The sequence below is a fragment of the Coregonus clupeaformis genome, chromosome 13, assembly GCF_020615455.1.
Source record: "Coregonus clupeaformis isolate EN_2021a chromosome 13, ASM2061545v1, whole genome shotgun sequence".
Classification (NCBI taxonomy): domain Eukaryota; kingdom Metazoa; phylum Chordata; class Actinopteri; order Salmoniformes; family Salmonidae; genus Coregonus; species Coregonus clupeaformis.
The window spans coordinates 21,914,103-21,928,749 of record NC_059204.1 but is presented as its reverse complement, the minus strand read 5'-3'; the positions used below and the strand labels follow the sequence as shown (position 1 = coordinate 21,928,749).

Here is a 14,647-nt window from a genome sequence, read left to right as displayed (position 1 = left end):
ACTGCCACTTTTTACTCATAATCCTTTTTGCTTCAGTTACTTTCATACCTTTCAGGAAGTCATAACATCTTCCATGGTTACTGACAATGGTATCCCAGCAATTACCCCCCTCAGTATGGCATTTCACCTGACACTCATTAAGAGATTCTAACTACAGAATCTTCTCCTGCTGCATTTTCTATTTGCATAAATCAATACCAAATCTCAAAACTTTGGTGTCCTTAATCACCCCTATCTGTCTCTGAATTGCTTTTGTCAACTGAATAGGATGACCGTGTTTGTTTGATGGTTCAGGGAAAACCACCATAACTTTGTAGCTCTCTTCTACATTCTCCTTTTCCAGAAAATTCCTACGTTGTATAGCAGTCCAACTTTCAGCACCACTCAATTCCCCAACTGTATTCAGCCCTCAATCACCCACATTACGATCCTTTTTGATTCTATTCTTCCTACTTACAACAGGTGTAAAAGGTTGATCCTCACTGGAATTCTCATCATTTTCACAATCAATATAGATTTCACTACCGCCTGAAGCACCTGCCATGTTGACCACAGTCACAGTACCGCCAAAAGAATGAAAACGTCTATTGTTTGTACCGTCTTCACAACCAGGATCCAAACTCAATCAGTTACAATCTTGTAACTGAATAATATTGTGTGACAGGCTAGGAACCAAAGTTTTGGTCAGTGTTTCCCTGGGCACTCTTATTAGGGTAGGACATGCAGGAAATGCAAAAAGCACCCCTTGGTCATGTTCAGGTGAGAGCTTTGTACCGGGAAGGTCCTTTGTGTGTATAGGCTGTACGGTGGTGCTGTTGGTTTATGTTTGGGGTGTGGTTGATTGCCGTGAATGGTATGTGTTGAGATAGACCATCAGTGAGTTTATTCATGTGTGACAATATTCAAGATGTTCATTATGTAAAGCCACTGCAATAATGTTATTTTGTTTTCAGTTGGTTTGTTTGGACAGGCTTTGCTGGTTTGAGGTCCAGGCAGTTTATTGGCAGCGCCCAGGTGGCATGTCACGAACCTGTGTCTTATGTTCTGGTTGAGGTGTTCCCCTCATTAAACAGTAGGTGTAGTTGTGCCATTTTAGCTAACCGTAGTCGGCAGGTGTTACTACAATATACTACAGTCATGTCCGCAAAAACACTACAGTAAATACTGCAGGATACTACAGTCATGTGTGCAAGAATACTACATTAAATACTACAGTATACTACAGTCATGTCTGCAATAATACTACAGTAAAGTCTGCAAAAACAATACAGTGAATACTATAGTGTATACTTTTATTTAGACCATAGTATACTATAGTATTTTTCATTTGGGTTAGCTGTCAATGTGTAACATGTTGGAACTAGGACCACAATGGAAATACATGTAACCTTTTTTGTGTTATTCTCGACAAATGTCTAAATGCATTGTATCCACATTTGTGTTTTTATATAGGTCTTATAAAATCAATCAATCAAGGGATACTACAGTGTGGAGTATAGTATACTACAACGTTCTATAGTAAGCGCTACATGATCGAGGGGGAAACTCAGAGGAAATCTCCTGCATGAGCTCCCCAAGGACAGCGCGTTCAAATCAAAACAGCATCGACAAAGCTAGCAGAAAAGTTAGCTAGCGGTCCAATCGATCATAAAATGTTAAAGTAAGCACTACGTGATCGAGGAATGCTACAGTGTGTAGTATAGTATACTACAACATTCTAAAGTAAGCACTACACGATCAAGGGATACTACAGTGTGTAGTACAGTGTTCTACAATATACTACAAAAGTCTACAGTAAGCACTACGATCAAGGAGGATACTACAGTGTGTAGTATATTATTCTACAGTATACTACAAAATATTTTAGTAAGCACTACACGATCGAGGGATACTACAGTGTGTAGTATAGAATTATCCAGTATACTACACAATTCTATAGTAAGCACTACACAATCGAGGGATACTATAGTGTGTAGTATAGAATTCTTCAGTACAAAATTATATAGTAAGTACTACATGATCAAGGGGGATACTACAGTGTGTAGTATGGTATTCTCCATTATACTACAAAATTATAAAGTAAGCACTACATGATCGAGGGATACTACAGTGTGTAGTATAGTATTCCACAGTATAATACACAATTTTTAAGTAAGTACTACACATGAATCATGATCAAGGGATAGTACAGTGTGTAGTATAGTATTCTACAGTATACTACAAAAGTCTATAGTAAGCACTACACGATCGAGCGATCCTACAGTGTGGAGTATAGAATTCTATAGTTAACTGTAGTATGTGGGTTTACCAAACATTCCAGTTTCTAGACCTGTCCCATCACTTTCAACCAATTGCAGGCTGGTGTTCATTGTCAAGTGTTTCTTGTTTTCTATAGGTCCAGCTAATTAAGTGGTTAATTGACACAGGTGTTTCAGCTCAGTAACTAGGTCACCTGCCGTGTTAAAATGGGTGTGCCAGAATGTTTGTAGTGGAAGGAAGACAGCTCCTTGAAGCAAGTGAGGAAAAGATGGTGGAAACAGATGGTCTAGTCGAAGCGGCTACAGTCGTGTAAAAAAAAGGAAACAAAATAAGTGAAGTTGTGACAGAAACTAAGAAATCCCTACATTATTTTATAGTCGGAGTGATGATTTTGAATCAATGATCCGTTTGAAGTCACAATGAATATCATGGATGCATTGGGTCAGGTGGTGTCGTTGAGTCACGAGCTGGTCTTATTCTGTTTTTTGTTTTTTTTTATAAATAATTGTCCGCAGTAAAGAAGTGTGCTTTGTGCCTCAAAGATTTAAATGGAAAATTGTGTATGGATTTCCGACGAAGGGCGCCTGTCAATGGGGTTATCTCGGGGGTTGTGCATGAAATGGATGCAGATGATATACCTGAGGAAGTAGGTGAAGTGATTGGTGTATGTCGACTAACCTGGATGGAGTAAGGAAACCCACTTTGTTCATATTGTTTTTTTCATAGTTCTCTCCCTTTCATGTAAAGCTAGGCTTTATGAGATACCCAGTTAGAGCCTTTGTGCACAAGCCCCTCCAATGTTATAAATGCAAAAGATTTGGGCTTGTATCAAGTGTATGCAGACAGGAAGAATATCGTATGCCAGCTGAGGTTATATGTGGCCCCGGAATGCCCTGTTAGGGTGAAGGAGACAGGTGGTGAGAATAAGGGCTGTCCAGCGTGTCTCCTATCTGGAGGCATTGAGATGAGTGGAAGGAGCGAGTGGTGTTGACGACGCAATGGTAATTGAGACTGCACCAGTGAATGCTTCCCGGCAATCAAGGGATCCTGATATATTACATGTGGACTTTGTAGCATTTATTGCAATGGTCATAAACTGTACAGCACAAACAAAGAAGAAATCTGAGCATTTTAATCATTTTGAGTTTACAGCCGAGGCCTTGCAAGAAGTCCTGTCAAAGGATGTTCCACCGTCACAGGCCCCTGAGCCTGTGTAGGGATGCGACTTGAATTGTTATGTGACTGAACGAGTGGGAATTTTTGTTTTATGTCTATGTTGTATGATGTTGTCCCCCCTTCCTACAATGAATATATTTTTTTCTATAGTTTACCACCCATACATGAGGTGGCGGCATGCACCTCTAACGGTTGTTTGCGGACTGCCATAATACCGAAGAAGGAAAAAGAAGCAGTTTGGAGTGGATTGGTGAGCCACATCTGTTTTTAGCTGCCAGTTTTGTATGTGTTTAACTTGCTCTGTTACTGCAGTTTTAAATAAATTAAGTACTTTTGAACAGTTTTTATTCTGTCCTTTTTACGTGTCAGAGTAAAGGCCAGCTCTCACTAGATCTTAGGAGCATTAGACACTACACTACTATTTCCACACTCCATCCCCAGGGGGCAGCAGCAACCGGGTCAGATGCTCTGCCAGGAAGCCTTGATAAGCACACAAGTGTGGGCAATTAGTGGTGATTGTCAATCTGTGAGAGCGAGAGGTGGCTAGAAGTATGCCTTTGTTTGTTTTGTGTTATCTATTTAGTTTGGACATGCCTTTTTGTAGTTTCCTTTTGTGTATATTTACTTTGGTCACTATTTTGAACTAATAATCTGCTTGGGCTGGCTGACCCATGTGAGTGAGAATGGAGCTGGCCCTGGATGAATAATATAAATAAATAATTGGTCATTTAGCAGACGCTCTTATCCAGAGCGACTTACAGGAGCAATTAGGGTTAAGTGCCTTGCTCAAGGGCACATCGACAGATTTTTCACCTAGTGGGCTCGGGGATTAGAACCTGCGACCTTTCGGTTACTGGCACAACACTCTTAACCACTAAGCTACCTGCCGCCATCTAGGTAAGGTTGCGTTATGCTGGGCACATGCATACAACAGGTCTGCATACACTGGTTTCTCATAGATGCACACATTAAATCAGATTACAGACCATGTAGCTAGACCTGGGAACCCTAGACATGGCAAGTGTAGCCAACTTAGATGGCTAGTTAATTGGTTTTGTAACAAGTGGGAGGGAAAGAAGAGGACAAACATGGAAGTGGGGAGGATAAGGGGGAGGGATGGAGAGAAAAGGAGGTAAGGAAGATGATCAGATGGTGGCTGGTGTAGAGCTGGCACGCAGGCTGATCCCATCCCAATGTGTTTAAGGGCTGTTGGAGGACTTAAGGCCCTGATCCCTGGTAACCATATTAAAGGCCTTATACTCACTTCCTCGCCTCTCTTCACCCACTCATTAATCTCAGTGTCCCAGGATATTACAGGATATTATAGCTTCTTAATTTGAGCCAGTTTGCTACAGCAGGAAAATAATCCTGCCGCAACAGGAAATGTGGATTATAATGGATTTTTTTATTTCTTTTTTTGAAGAATCAAGTCTAAAATGTCTAAGTGGAAATTCGCACAAGTTTGACATTTCCTGCATTGCAGGAAGGTTCTCCTGCAACTGTGTGATCAAATTAAGCTCCTACATCTGTAATGAGGACTGGCACTCATTCTGCGTCCCAAATGGCACCTTATTCTCAACAGTGCACTACAGTGCACTTTTGACCCTATGGGGGGTTTTCTGTTCATGATTTGAAAGTCAACCCTAACAGTAACCCTGGCTTCATGTCAACATGCAGACTCAACCTTAGCCTCAACCACAACCCTAATCCTACCCCTTGCTTCATGTCCACATGCTAGCTCAACCCTAGCCATTACCCTAACACTAACTTCGTATCCACATGCCTGCTTATAAAGCTTTACAGATACTACAAATAAGTATCTGTGCTATAACCTACAGTACCAGTCAAAAGTTTGGACACCTACTAATTTCAGGGTTTTTATTTTTACTCTATTCTACATTGTAGATAAATATATTTGAGATTCTTCAAAGTAGCCAACCTTTGCCTTGATGACAGCTTCACCTGGACTCATCCCAAACCATCTCAATTGGGTTGAGGTTGGGTGATCTGATGCAGCACTCCATCACTCTCCTTCTTGGTCAAATAGCCCTTACATAGCCTGGTGTGTTGGGTCATTGTGCTGTTGAAAAACAAATGATAGTCCCAATAAGCGCAAACCAGATGGGATGGCGTATTGCTGCAGAATGCTGTGGTAGCCATGCTGGTTAAGTGTGCCTTGAATTCTAAATAAATCAGTGTCACCAGCAAAGCACCATCACACCTCGTCCTCCATGCTTCCCGGTGGGAACCACACATGCGGAGATCATACGTTCACCTACTTCACGTCTCAAAGACACGGCGGTTGGAACCAAACATCTCCACTGGTCTAATGTCTATTGCTCATGTTTCTTGGCCCAAGCAAGTCTCTTCTTATTGGTGTCCTTTAGTAATGGTTTCTTTGCAGCAATTCGACCATGAAGGCCTGATTCACGCAGTCTCCTCTGAACTGTTGATGTGTCTGTTACTTGAACTCTGTGAAGCATTTATTTGGGCTGCAATTTCTGAGGCTGGTAACTAATTAACTTATCCTCTGCAGCAGAGGTGACTCTGGGTCTTCCATTCCTGTGGCGGTCCTCCATGAGAGCCAGTTTCATCATAGCGCTTGATGGTTTTTGCGACTGCACTTGAAGAAACGTTCTTAATGTTCTGGATTGACTGACAGTCATGTCTTAAAGTAATGGACTGTCGTTTCTCTTTGTTTATTTGAGCTGTTCTTGCCGTAATATGGACTTGGTCTTAGCCCTATTTGGTAAATATTCTGTATACCACCCCTACCTTGTCACAAAACAACTGATTGGCTCAAACGCATTAAGAAGGAAAGAAATTCCACAAATTAACTTTTAACAAGGCACACCTGTTAATTGAAATGCATTCCAGGTGACTACCTCATGAAGCTGGTTGAGAGAATGCCAATAGTGTGCAAAGCTGTCAAGGCAAAGGGTGGCTACTTTGAAGAATCTCAAATCAAAAATATATTTTGATTTGTTTAACACTTTGTTGGTTACTACATGATTCCATATGTGTTATTTCATAGTTTTGATGTCTTCACTATTATTCTACAATGTAGAAAATAGTACAAATAAAGAAAAACCCTTGAACGAGTAGGTGTGTCCAAACTTTTGACTGATACTGTATATCATGCATAGCTGTTTTATATATTATAAATCACTTCTCTCTCACCATGCAATCCACTTGCTATGAAAACAACTTGCGCTATCCTGAACTGAGCAGCCTCTTACTCTGGCAGGACACTACTTGTTTTGTAGTGCTTGTGGTTTACCACATCCCCTTGTCATTTAGAAAATAAACATGTTGTCCTCAAACGCACAACCACAAGATGCTCAATGTACACAATGACCTCTTTTTTAAAAAGGCCCTTATGTCAACAGACTATTAGGTGACAAAAAAAAGGAAAACAACATTGGGATCACCCTTGAGACAAGGTTATTCATATCAGAAACCGCTTCCATATCACCATCAACATTGAGCCTGCAATGATACGGAGTGCGTGGGAATATTATTCAACTCAACTCACAAATAATACAATTCTGATCAACTGGACTAAAGGAAAAAAAAGAAAATTGGGCAGTGCATCTAATTGACATCCTTCATAGCAACATCAATGAAGATGAATGGCAAAAACTACTCCCTGCTTACGTTGTTGTTTTAATAAATGGTCCTGTGTTGTTTGGTCTGACTGTAGAGCCAGGAGGGCAGCAGGGACAGTCAAGGTCTCCTGTCTGCACGTCCTTTCTCCTCACCTCCTTCTCAAAACACTTTGAAGGAGAAGGTCCGAAGGGAGGGACATTGGCTCTTCTCCCCCAATGCAGTTAGAGAAGGAGGCGAGGACAGAGGCAGCGAGGAATAGAGGAAAGACTAATTGAGAAAGAGCCTCTATCTTCCAGTGTAGACTGTAGACTCTGACCCTGCTGCCTCCACGTCAGTCTGTGGCTGGGTTGCCATAACATGACCTCAGCAGTAGGGAGGGTGTGTGTGGGCTCAGACCACCTGTGTCTTCCTACACACACCACCAGCTGGACCATTTACTTGCTCAGTCTGTCATAGTGCAATAGATCCCAGTGTTGGGGAGATTCATGAATACATATCATCTGTTTCTACATTGAGAAACATATACAGTTGAAGTCGAAAGTTTACATACACTTAGGTTGGAGTCATTAAAACTCGTTTTTCAACCACTCCACAAATTTCTTGTTAACAAACTATAGTTTTGGCAAGTTGGTTAGGACATCTACTTTGTGCATGACACAAGTAATTTTCCCAACAATTGTTTACAGACAGATTATTTCACTTATAATTCACTGTATCACAATTCCAGTGGGTCAGAAGTTCACATACACTAAGTTGACTGTGCCTTTAAACAGCTTGGAAAATTCCAGAAAATGATGTCATGGCTTTAGAAGCTTCTGATAGGCTAATTGACATAATTTGAGTCAATTGGAGGTGTACCTGTGGATGTATTTCAAGGCCTACCTTCAAACTCAGTGCCTCTTTGCTTGACATCATGGGAAAATCAAAAGAAATCAGCCAAGACCTCAGAATATAAATTGTAGACCTCCACAAGTCTGTTTCATCCTTGGGAGCAATTTCCAAACGTCTGAAGGTACCACGTTCACCTGTACAAACAATAGTACGCAAGTATAAACACCATGGGACCACGCAGCCGTCATATCGCTCAGGAAGGAGACGTGTTCTGTCTCCTAGAGACGAACGTACTTTGGTGCGAAAAGTGCAAATCAATCCCAGAACAACAGCAAAGGGCCTTGAAGATGCTGGAGGAAACCGGTACAAAAGTATCTATATCCACAGTAAAACTAGTCCTATATCGACATAACCTGAAAGGCCGCTCAGCAAGGAAGAAGCCACTGCTCCAAAACCGCCATAAAAAAGCCAGACTACGGTTTGCAACTGCACATGGGGACAAAGATCGTACTTTTTGGAGGAATGTCCTCTGGTCTGATGAAACAAAAATATAATTATTTGGCCATAATGACCATCGTTATGTTTGGAGGAAAAAGGGGAATGCTTGCAAGCCGAAGAACACCATCCCAACCGTGAAGCACGGGGGTGGCAGCATCATGCTGTGGGGGTGCTTTGCTGCAGGAGGGACTGGTGCACTTCACAAAATAGATGGCATCATGAGGAAGGTCAATTATGTGGATATATTGAAGCAACATCTCAAGACATCAGTCAGGAAGTTAAAGCTTGGTCGCAAATGGGTCTTCCAAATGGACAATGACCCCAAGCATATTTCCAAAGTTGTGGCAAAATGGCTTAAGGACAACTAAGTCAAGGTATTGGAGTGGCCATCACAAAGCCCTGACTTAAATCCTATAGAACATTTGTGGGCAGAACTGAAAAAGCGTGTGCGAGCTAGGAGGCCTACAAACCTGACTCAGTTACACCAGCTCTGTCAGGAGGAATGGGCCAAAATTCACCCAACTTATTGTGGGAAGCTTGTGGAAGGCTACCCGAAACGTTTGACCCAAGTTAAAGAATTTGAAGGCAATGCTACCAAATACTAATTGAGTGTATGTAAACTTCTGACCCACTGGGAATGTGATGAAATAAATAAAAGCTGAAATAAATAATTCTCTCTACTATTATTCTTACATTTCACATTGTTAAAATAAAGTGATGATCCTAACTGACCTAAGACAGGGAATTTGTACTAGGATTAAATGTCAGGAATTGTGAAAAACTGAGTTTAAATGTATTTGGCTAAGGTGTATGTAAACTTCCGACTTCAACTGTACTTTCTATTTCAACACTTAATCGATACTTTGTATTCCAAAACATTTAACACTCATTCAACACTTCCAAAATGGAGACGAGGACTGAAGTGTGTCTCACCCCCACATCCAGTCCTTCAGGGTTATGCGCAGCTCCAGCAGGAAGTAGTGTAGCGTGACGAGCGGTTTCTTCCATAACACCAGAGACCCACGCTCCTCGCGGTCCCTCTGCTTCCTCTCACTCAGCGACAAGGAGTCTGCACAAACACATACACACACAGTGGGGTTTACCTCTACCACCTCTAAAGACATGTCAGTCAGTGTGAACTGCTAGGGTGTAGCTTAAATCAACTCAAATGATACTGTGCAGGTTTTTATTTTCTTCAGTCAGGGTGAACAAAAATACTTTGGCCTACATCACCGTATGTTACGTCAACAATAACAATCATTAACTTTATGGTCATGGTCATATGGTGGTTCATTCAGCGCTCCCTACCTGCATACTGCATGTTGTGCTTTTCTTTGGCCGATAGGCGCCTCTGAGGTAGCTCACAGTCTGCCCCATTTTTTGCCATCTCATTGAGTAGTGGGAGGACCAGGGGACACCTAGAGAGGAACGACTGTAGTTAGCAGACCTAGGGGACTCTGTCTGTCCAGATTGAGCAGAGTGCAGCAGGATATGGGACAGACTGTGTAGTGTTGGCAGGTTTAGTCATGACTGAGTGGTGATCAGAGTGCAGAAGGTGATGGTATCATTAGGTCACGCATAGGGCTTTATCGGGTTACCACTAATCTGCAGGACACAGAACAGTGTGTGTGTGTCTGTGGGTGTGTGTAAGTCGGGGGATACTAGTGTTTCAAACCTTTTTTATATTAGATGTCCATATGATCACAACAGGTTCTGAACACAGTGATGATGATACATGGTGGGCTCTGAGCTGAGACGGTCTCTACAGGGTGTGTCAGAGATCAGGGCAATGACGTAAGAGATACTATCCACCACACTAAACAGCCAACACATTTCTGTGCATGCTTCTCTTCTCAGATACTTCAGTGAAAGTATCCATCATTCAGCATCTAGACACATATATTCTGACAGTCTCTATATGGGATGCTGTAGACCAGACCAGAAGCAGAGGTGAGAGTGAGACAGAGTAGACACAGGCCTAGTGTCTTGTCCACCCCCAAGTCTCTGAGGACGTTGTGTGTGTGTTTTCTTTTGCCGGTCCCCACAAGAAAAATGCTATTTTATTTTTAGGGGTTAGAATTAGGGTTAGGTTTAGGGAAAATAGGATTTTGAATGGGAATCAATGGTTTGGTCCCCACAAGGATAGTAAAACGTGTGTGTGTGAGTGTGAGAGACAGCTCAGAGCTGAGATTTGGGGCTCTGACATACAGGCATGCATGCTGCTCAGCTCACCATCTGGTGGAAGTGTCAGTGTCACACAGCCTCTTAATCCCTCTATCCAGCGCCCTCGGCTCCGCTACAGGAGGGCACCTGTATCCAGTTTCCAAACGTCCACATTGACTGGGCTGACAGACTGCAGACACTGTACAGGGTTGATTTTACAGGGGCCCATGATGGCTCTTTATATTATAGATAGGAATTCTGTGGACATATGCTGACTGAGGCCCAAGTAGGGTAGTTTTTTTTGCTGTTGTGAGAAATAATAGCTGCACGCCTTTGGAACACACATGGACAGTGAAAACATAATGCTGAATGGTATAGGGTGACCTATAGGTCTAAATGCAAAAGTTCATCACTACTCATTCAAACCTCCTGGTAAGTGAATGAGCAAGTTATTCACAATAAACACTACAAAAAACTAGCCAAACAAATGTTTTACAAAAAGTTACAAATACTAGGATGGAAAAGATGCCTGGGGAAATGTTATTTATTGGACTGAAAATACTGCAGCATTAAATCCATCACTCAGTCAGTGTTGAGTTTAGGCTACAATATACAGTATAGTAGGAGATAATGGCCTACTACACCTACATGCTCAATAATGCAGAGTGAGGTCACTGAGGTTATTTACATAAGAGTTGGTGCAGCACAAGCACAAAAATACATAGACTGGTTCCTACACCTACCAGTTAACCCAGTCATTTAAATTGTAGGGGGAGTAAAGGTATTGGATGCCCCATATCAACTTCAACTACTGCCTCTAATCATACCATGAATGTTTTCTGTGAGGGAAGTAACTTTGGCTGAGACAAAACAGCTTGGATAGACAGTCTGTTGACAGCTATCCAAAAAGGAGCACAATAAGCTTCATGCATCATGGCCAGCTGCATTAAATAGCTCTGCAAGCACATTTAAAGGGCCAATCTGGAATTTCTACATCAATTACTGGTCTGTTAAATTAATAGCCATTGATTCTTGAAGAATATAACTTATACATGCTTCATGAGCTTAGTTAAAATGTTGTACCCCATTAGATCCCACAATATAAGCTTGTTTTACTCCAATGTTTGTAAACAAAGTCAATGTAAACAAACACTGTATAGCTTCAAAACATGGTTAAAATTACCATTTTGATCTCATGGATGGTCAGTCTTTGCATCCACAGCTCTGTCTATGCATTTGTGTTTATATATTTCTCAAACACCATCCCTCAGTTGTTTACCAAAACAAGAGTCAGGGTAGCCCTTTGTTATTGTTTGAACTCTGGATTGACCTTTTTAATATATTGTCTTGTCTACTCTTGTGCGTCAACAAGACTGTTGTTTGGGTGTGACGCAACTTGGTGCAAAAAGTTGACTAATTCGTACACGGGAGTTGGAACCCTCACTGTGCTTCATAATTTAAAAAGCGCAATCTTTGATTTACCTATCATGTTGATTTCACAATCTGCCATTTCAAGACTGATGCCTGAAAAGAACAACAAAACAGCGCGTGTCCTAGATCCAGCAGCACGCACAAAGTGTGCCAGAGCCAAGGACTCGATTGCGCAATAACTTCCTTCAAAACTCAGACTGCGTGTTTGAGACCTGTTGTGAAACCCCTTGTGCCGTTACGCTTCGAAAGCAAAACTATGGTTTTGTGAAACTTAACAACATAGTAAACAATCGCGTCAAATTAAATGTGATTTTCTTTTTGACAAGCAGTTCTAGCAACACTCCCTCTCCACGCACTGCGCACTGGTTTCAAGTAGCCTATCAACAGCACCAAAAAGTCATATGCATCTCTTGGTACGCAACAAGTCATGCACAATGTTCGAGGCAGAGAGAGCAACTTACCATCCTGAGATGTCTTGAGTGCCAGCAATGTGCCAAAAACCACCGTTTCAAGCTCCGGTGGCAATAGAATAATACATGACTACAGTCTAGTGCAGGGTGTGGTGGGGAGCTGGGGGCTCAGTAAGAGATAACGCACTAGAAGGATAGTCTGGGGCCACGGAGGGGGTGGTGGCAAGTAAATGTGAGGGGACATTTCACCGTTTGCAGTAACTACCCCAAGAGTTCAAGACTAATTAAAGCTCTAAAAATACACTCAGATCCCTTTCCTGGAACACACATCTAACAAATCTATGTGGTTTGAGCAAAAACATTACCCAGACCAAACTGAGAAGACACCCTGGGTGAGGACATTTCAGGTCATGTCTTGGAGAAGACATGGCCCAAATTACCACTTTGAAAAGTATATAATACTTATAAGGGGGTCATATGAGTTTGTGACAAGTATTGCTGTGAATTATTATGCTATTTTGATGGTTGTACAGTGTTGTCCGTAATATTCTATTAAAAAGATGTCTGCAGTCCAGGGATCCATTTTGTATTGGTTTAATGGAAATTTTGTATGTGTGGATCAGGGGAAATAAAGATGAACCATAATGAGCACATAGCATTCAGGGTAGTACAGAAGACAATTACATAAATATACACAAAAGTATGTGGACACCCCTTCACATTACACGTCAGTGTCAGTGGGTTGTCGGCATGGGGTCAAGTGCAAGTGCTGGTTAAGTGTTTTTATTTCTGTGATCAGGGTCGAGGTGAGGAGGAGGATTATTCTGCTGTCCTAGCTTCAGGGGGAAGCTGGTTCCACCATGGGGGTGCCAGGACAGAGAAGAGCTTGAACTGGGCTGAGCGGGAGCTGCCCTCCCGTAGGGGTGCAAGGGCCAAGGGACCAGAGGTGGCAGAACGGAGTGCTCAGGTTGGGGTGTAGGGTTTGAGCATAGCCTGAAGGTAGGGAGGGGCAGTTCACCTTGCTGTTCTGTAGGTAAGCACCATGGTCTTGTAGTGGATGCGAGCTTCAACTTGAAGCCAGTGGAGTGGGCAGAGAAGCAGGGTGACATGAGAGAACTTGGGAAGGTTGAAAACCAGGCGGGCTGCTCCATTCAGTTGTGTTGTGACAAGGTAGAGGGGGTACACAGAAGATAGCTCTATTTGGTAAAAGACCAAGTCCATATTATGGCAAGAACAGCTCAAATAAGCAAAGAGAAATGACAGTCCATCATTACTTTAAGACATGAAGGTCAATACGGAACATTTCAAGAACTTTTGAACGTTTCTTCAAGTGCAGTCGCAAAAAACATAAAGCACTATGATGAAACTGGCTCTCATGAGGACCACCACAGGAATGGAAGTCCCAGAGTTACCTCTGCTGCAGAGGATAAGTTCATTGGAGTTTCCAGCCTCAGAACTTGCAGCCCAAATAAATGCTTCACAGAGTTCAAGTAACAGACACATCAACATCAACTGTTCATAGGAGACTGTGTGAATCAGGCCTTCATGGTCGAATTGCTGCAAAGAAACCATTACTAAAGGACACCAATAAGAAGAAGAAACCTGCATTAGACCGGTGGAAATGTGTCCTTTGGTCTGGAATTCAAATTGGAGATTTTTGGTTCAAACTGCTGTGTCTTTGTGAGACTCGGTGTGGGTGAACGGATGATCTCCGCATGTGTAGTTCCCACCGTGAAGCATGGAGGAAGAGGTGTGATGGTGTAGGGGTGCTTTGCTGGTGACACTGTCTGCGATTTATTTAGAATTCAAGGCACACTTAACCAGCATGGCTACCACAGCATTCTGCAGTGATACTCCATCCCATCTGGTTTGGGCTTAGTGGGACTATAATTTGTTTTTCAACAGGACAATAACCCAACACACCTCCAGGCTGTGTAAGGGCTATTTTACCAAGAAGGAGAGTGATGGAGTGCTGTATCAGATGACCTGGCCTCCACAATCCCCCGACCTCAACCCAATTGAGATGGTTTGGGATGAGTCGGACGGCAGAGTGAAGGAAAAGCAGCCAACAAGTGCTCAGCATATGTGGGAACTCCTTCAAGACTGTTGGAAAAGCATTCCAGGTGAAGCTGGTTGAGAGAATGCCAAGAATGTGCAAAGCTGTCATCAAGGCAAAGGGTGGCGATTTGAAGAATCTCAAATATAAAATATATTTTGATTTGTTTAACACTTTTTTGGTTACTACATGATTCCATGTGTTATTTCATAGT

At 42.2% G+C, this 14,647-nt stretch overlaps 1 protein-coding gene across 5 annotated transcripts in view; it reads right to left on the bottom strand.

The window, feature by feature from the left end:
- Positions 1-14,647, bottom strand: part of LOC121579763 (vacuole membrane protein 1) — a 96,434-nt gene that overhangs the window by 73,662 nt on the left and 8,125 nt on the right. Inside the window, exons 1-3 of one of the 5 annotated variants that reach the window (XM_041894640.2) lie at positions 12,429-12,840; positions 9,682-9,791; positions 9,307-9,442 (exon numbers count right to left, since the gene is read on the bottom strand). In XM_041894640.2, coding sequence (XP_041750574.1) covers positions 9,307-9,442; positions 9,682-9,760 — 215 coding nt within the window. In that variant the 5' untranslated portion in view covers positions 9,761-9,791; positions 12,429-12,840. Of the gene's footprint in view, positions 1-5,374; positions 5,392-9,306; positions 9,443-9,681; positions 9,792-12,428; positions 12,841-14,647 lie in introns of those variants that run through there. The other 4 variants (XM_041894639.2, XM_041894642.2, XM_041894641.2 and 1 more) reach the window with 4 other exon arrangements.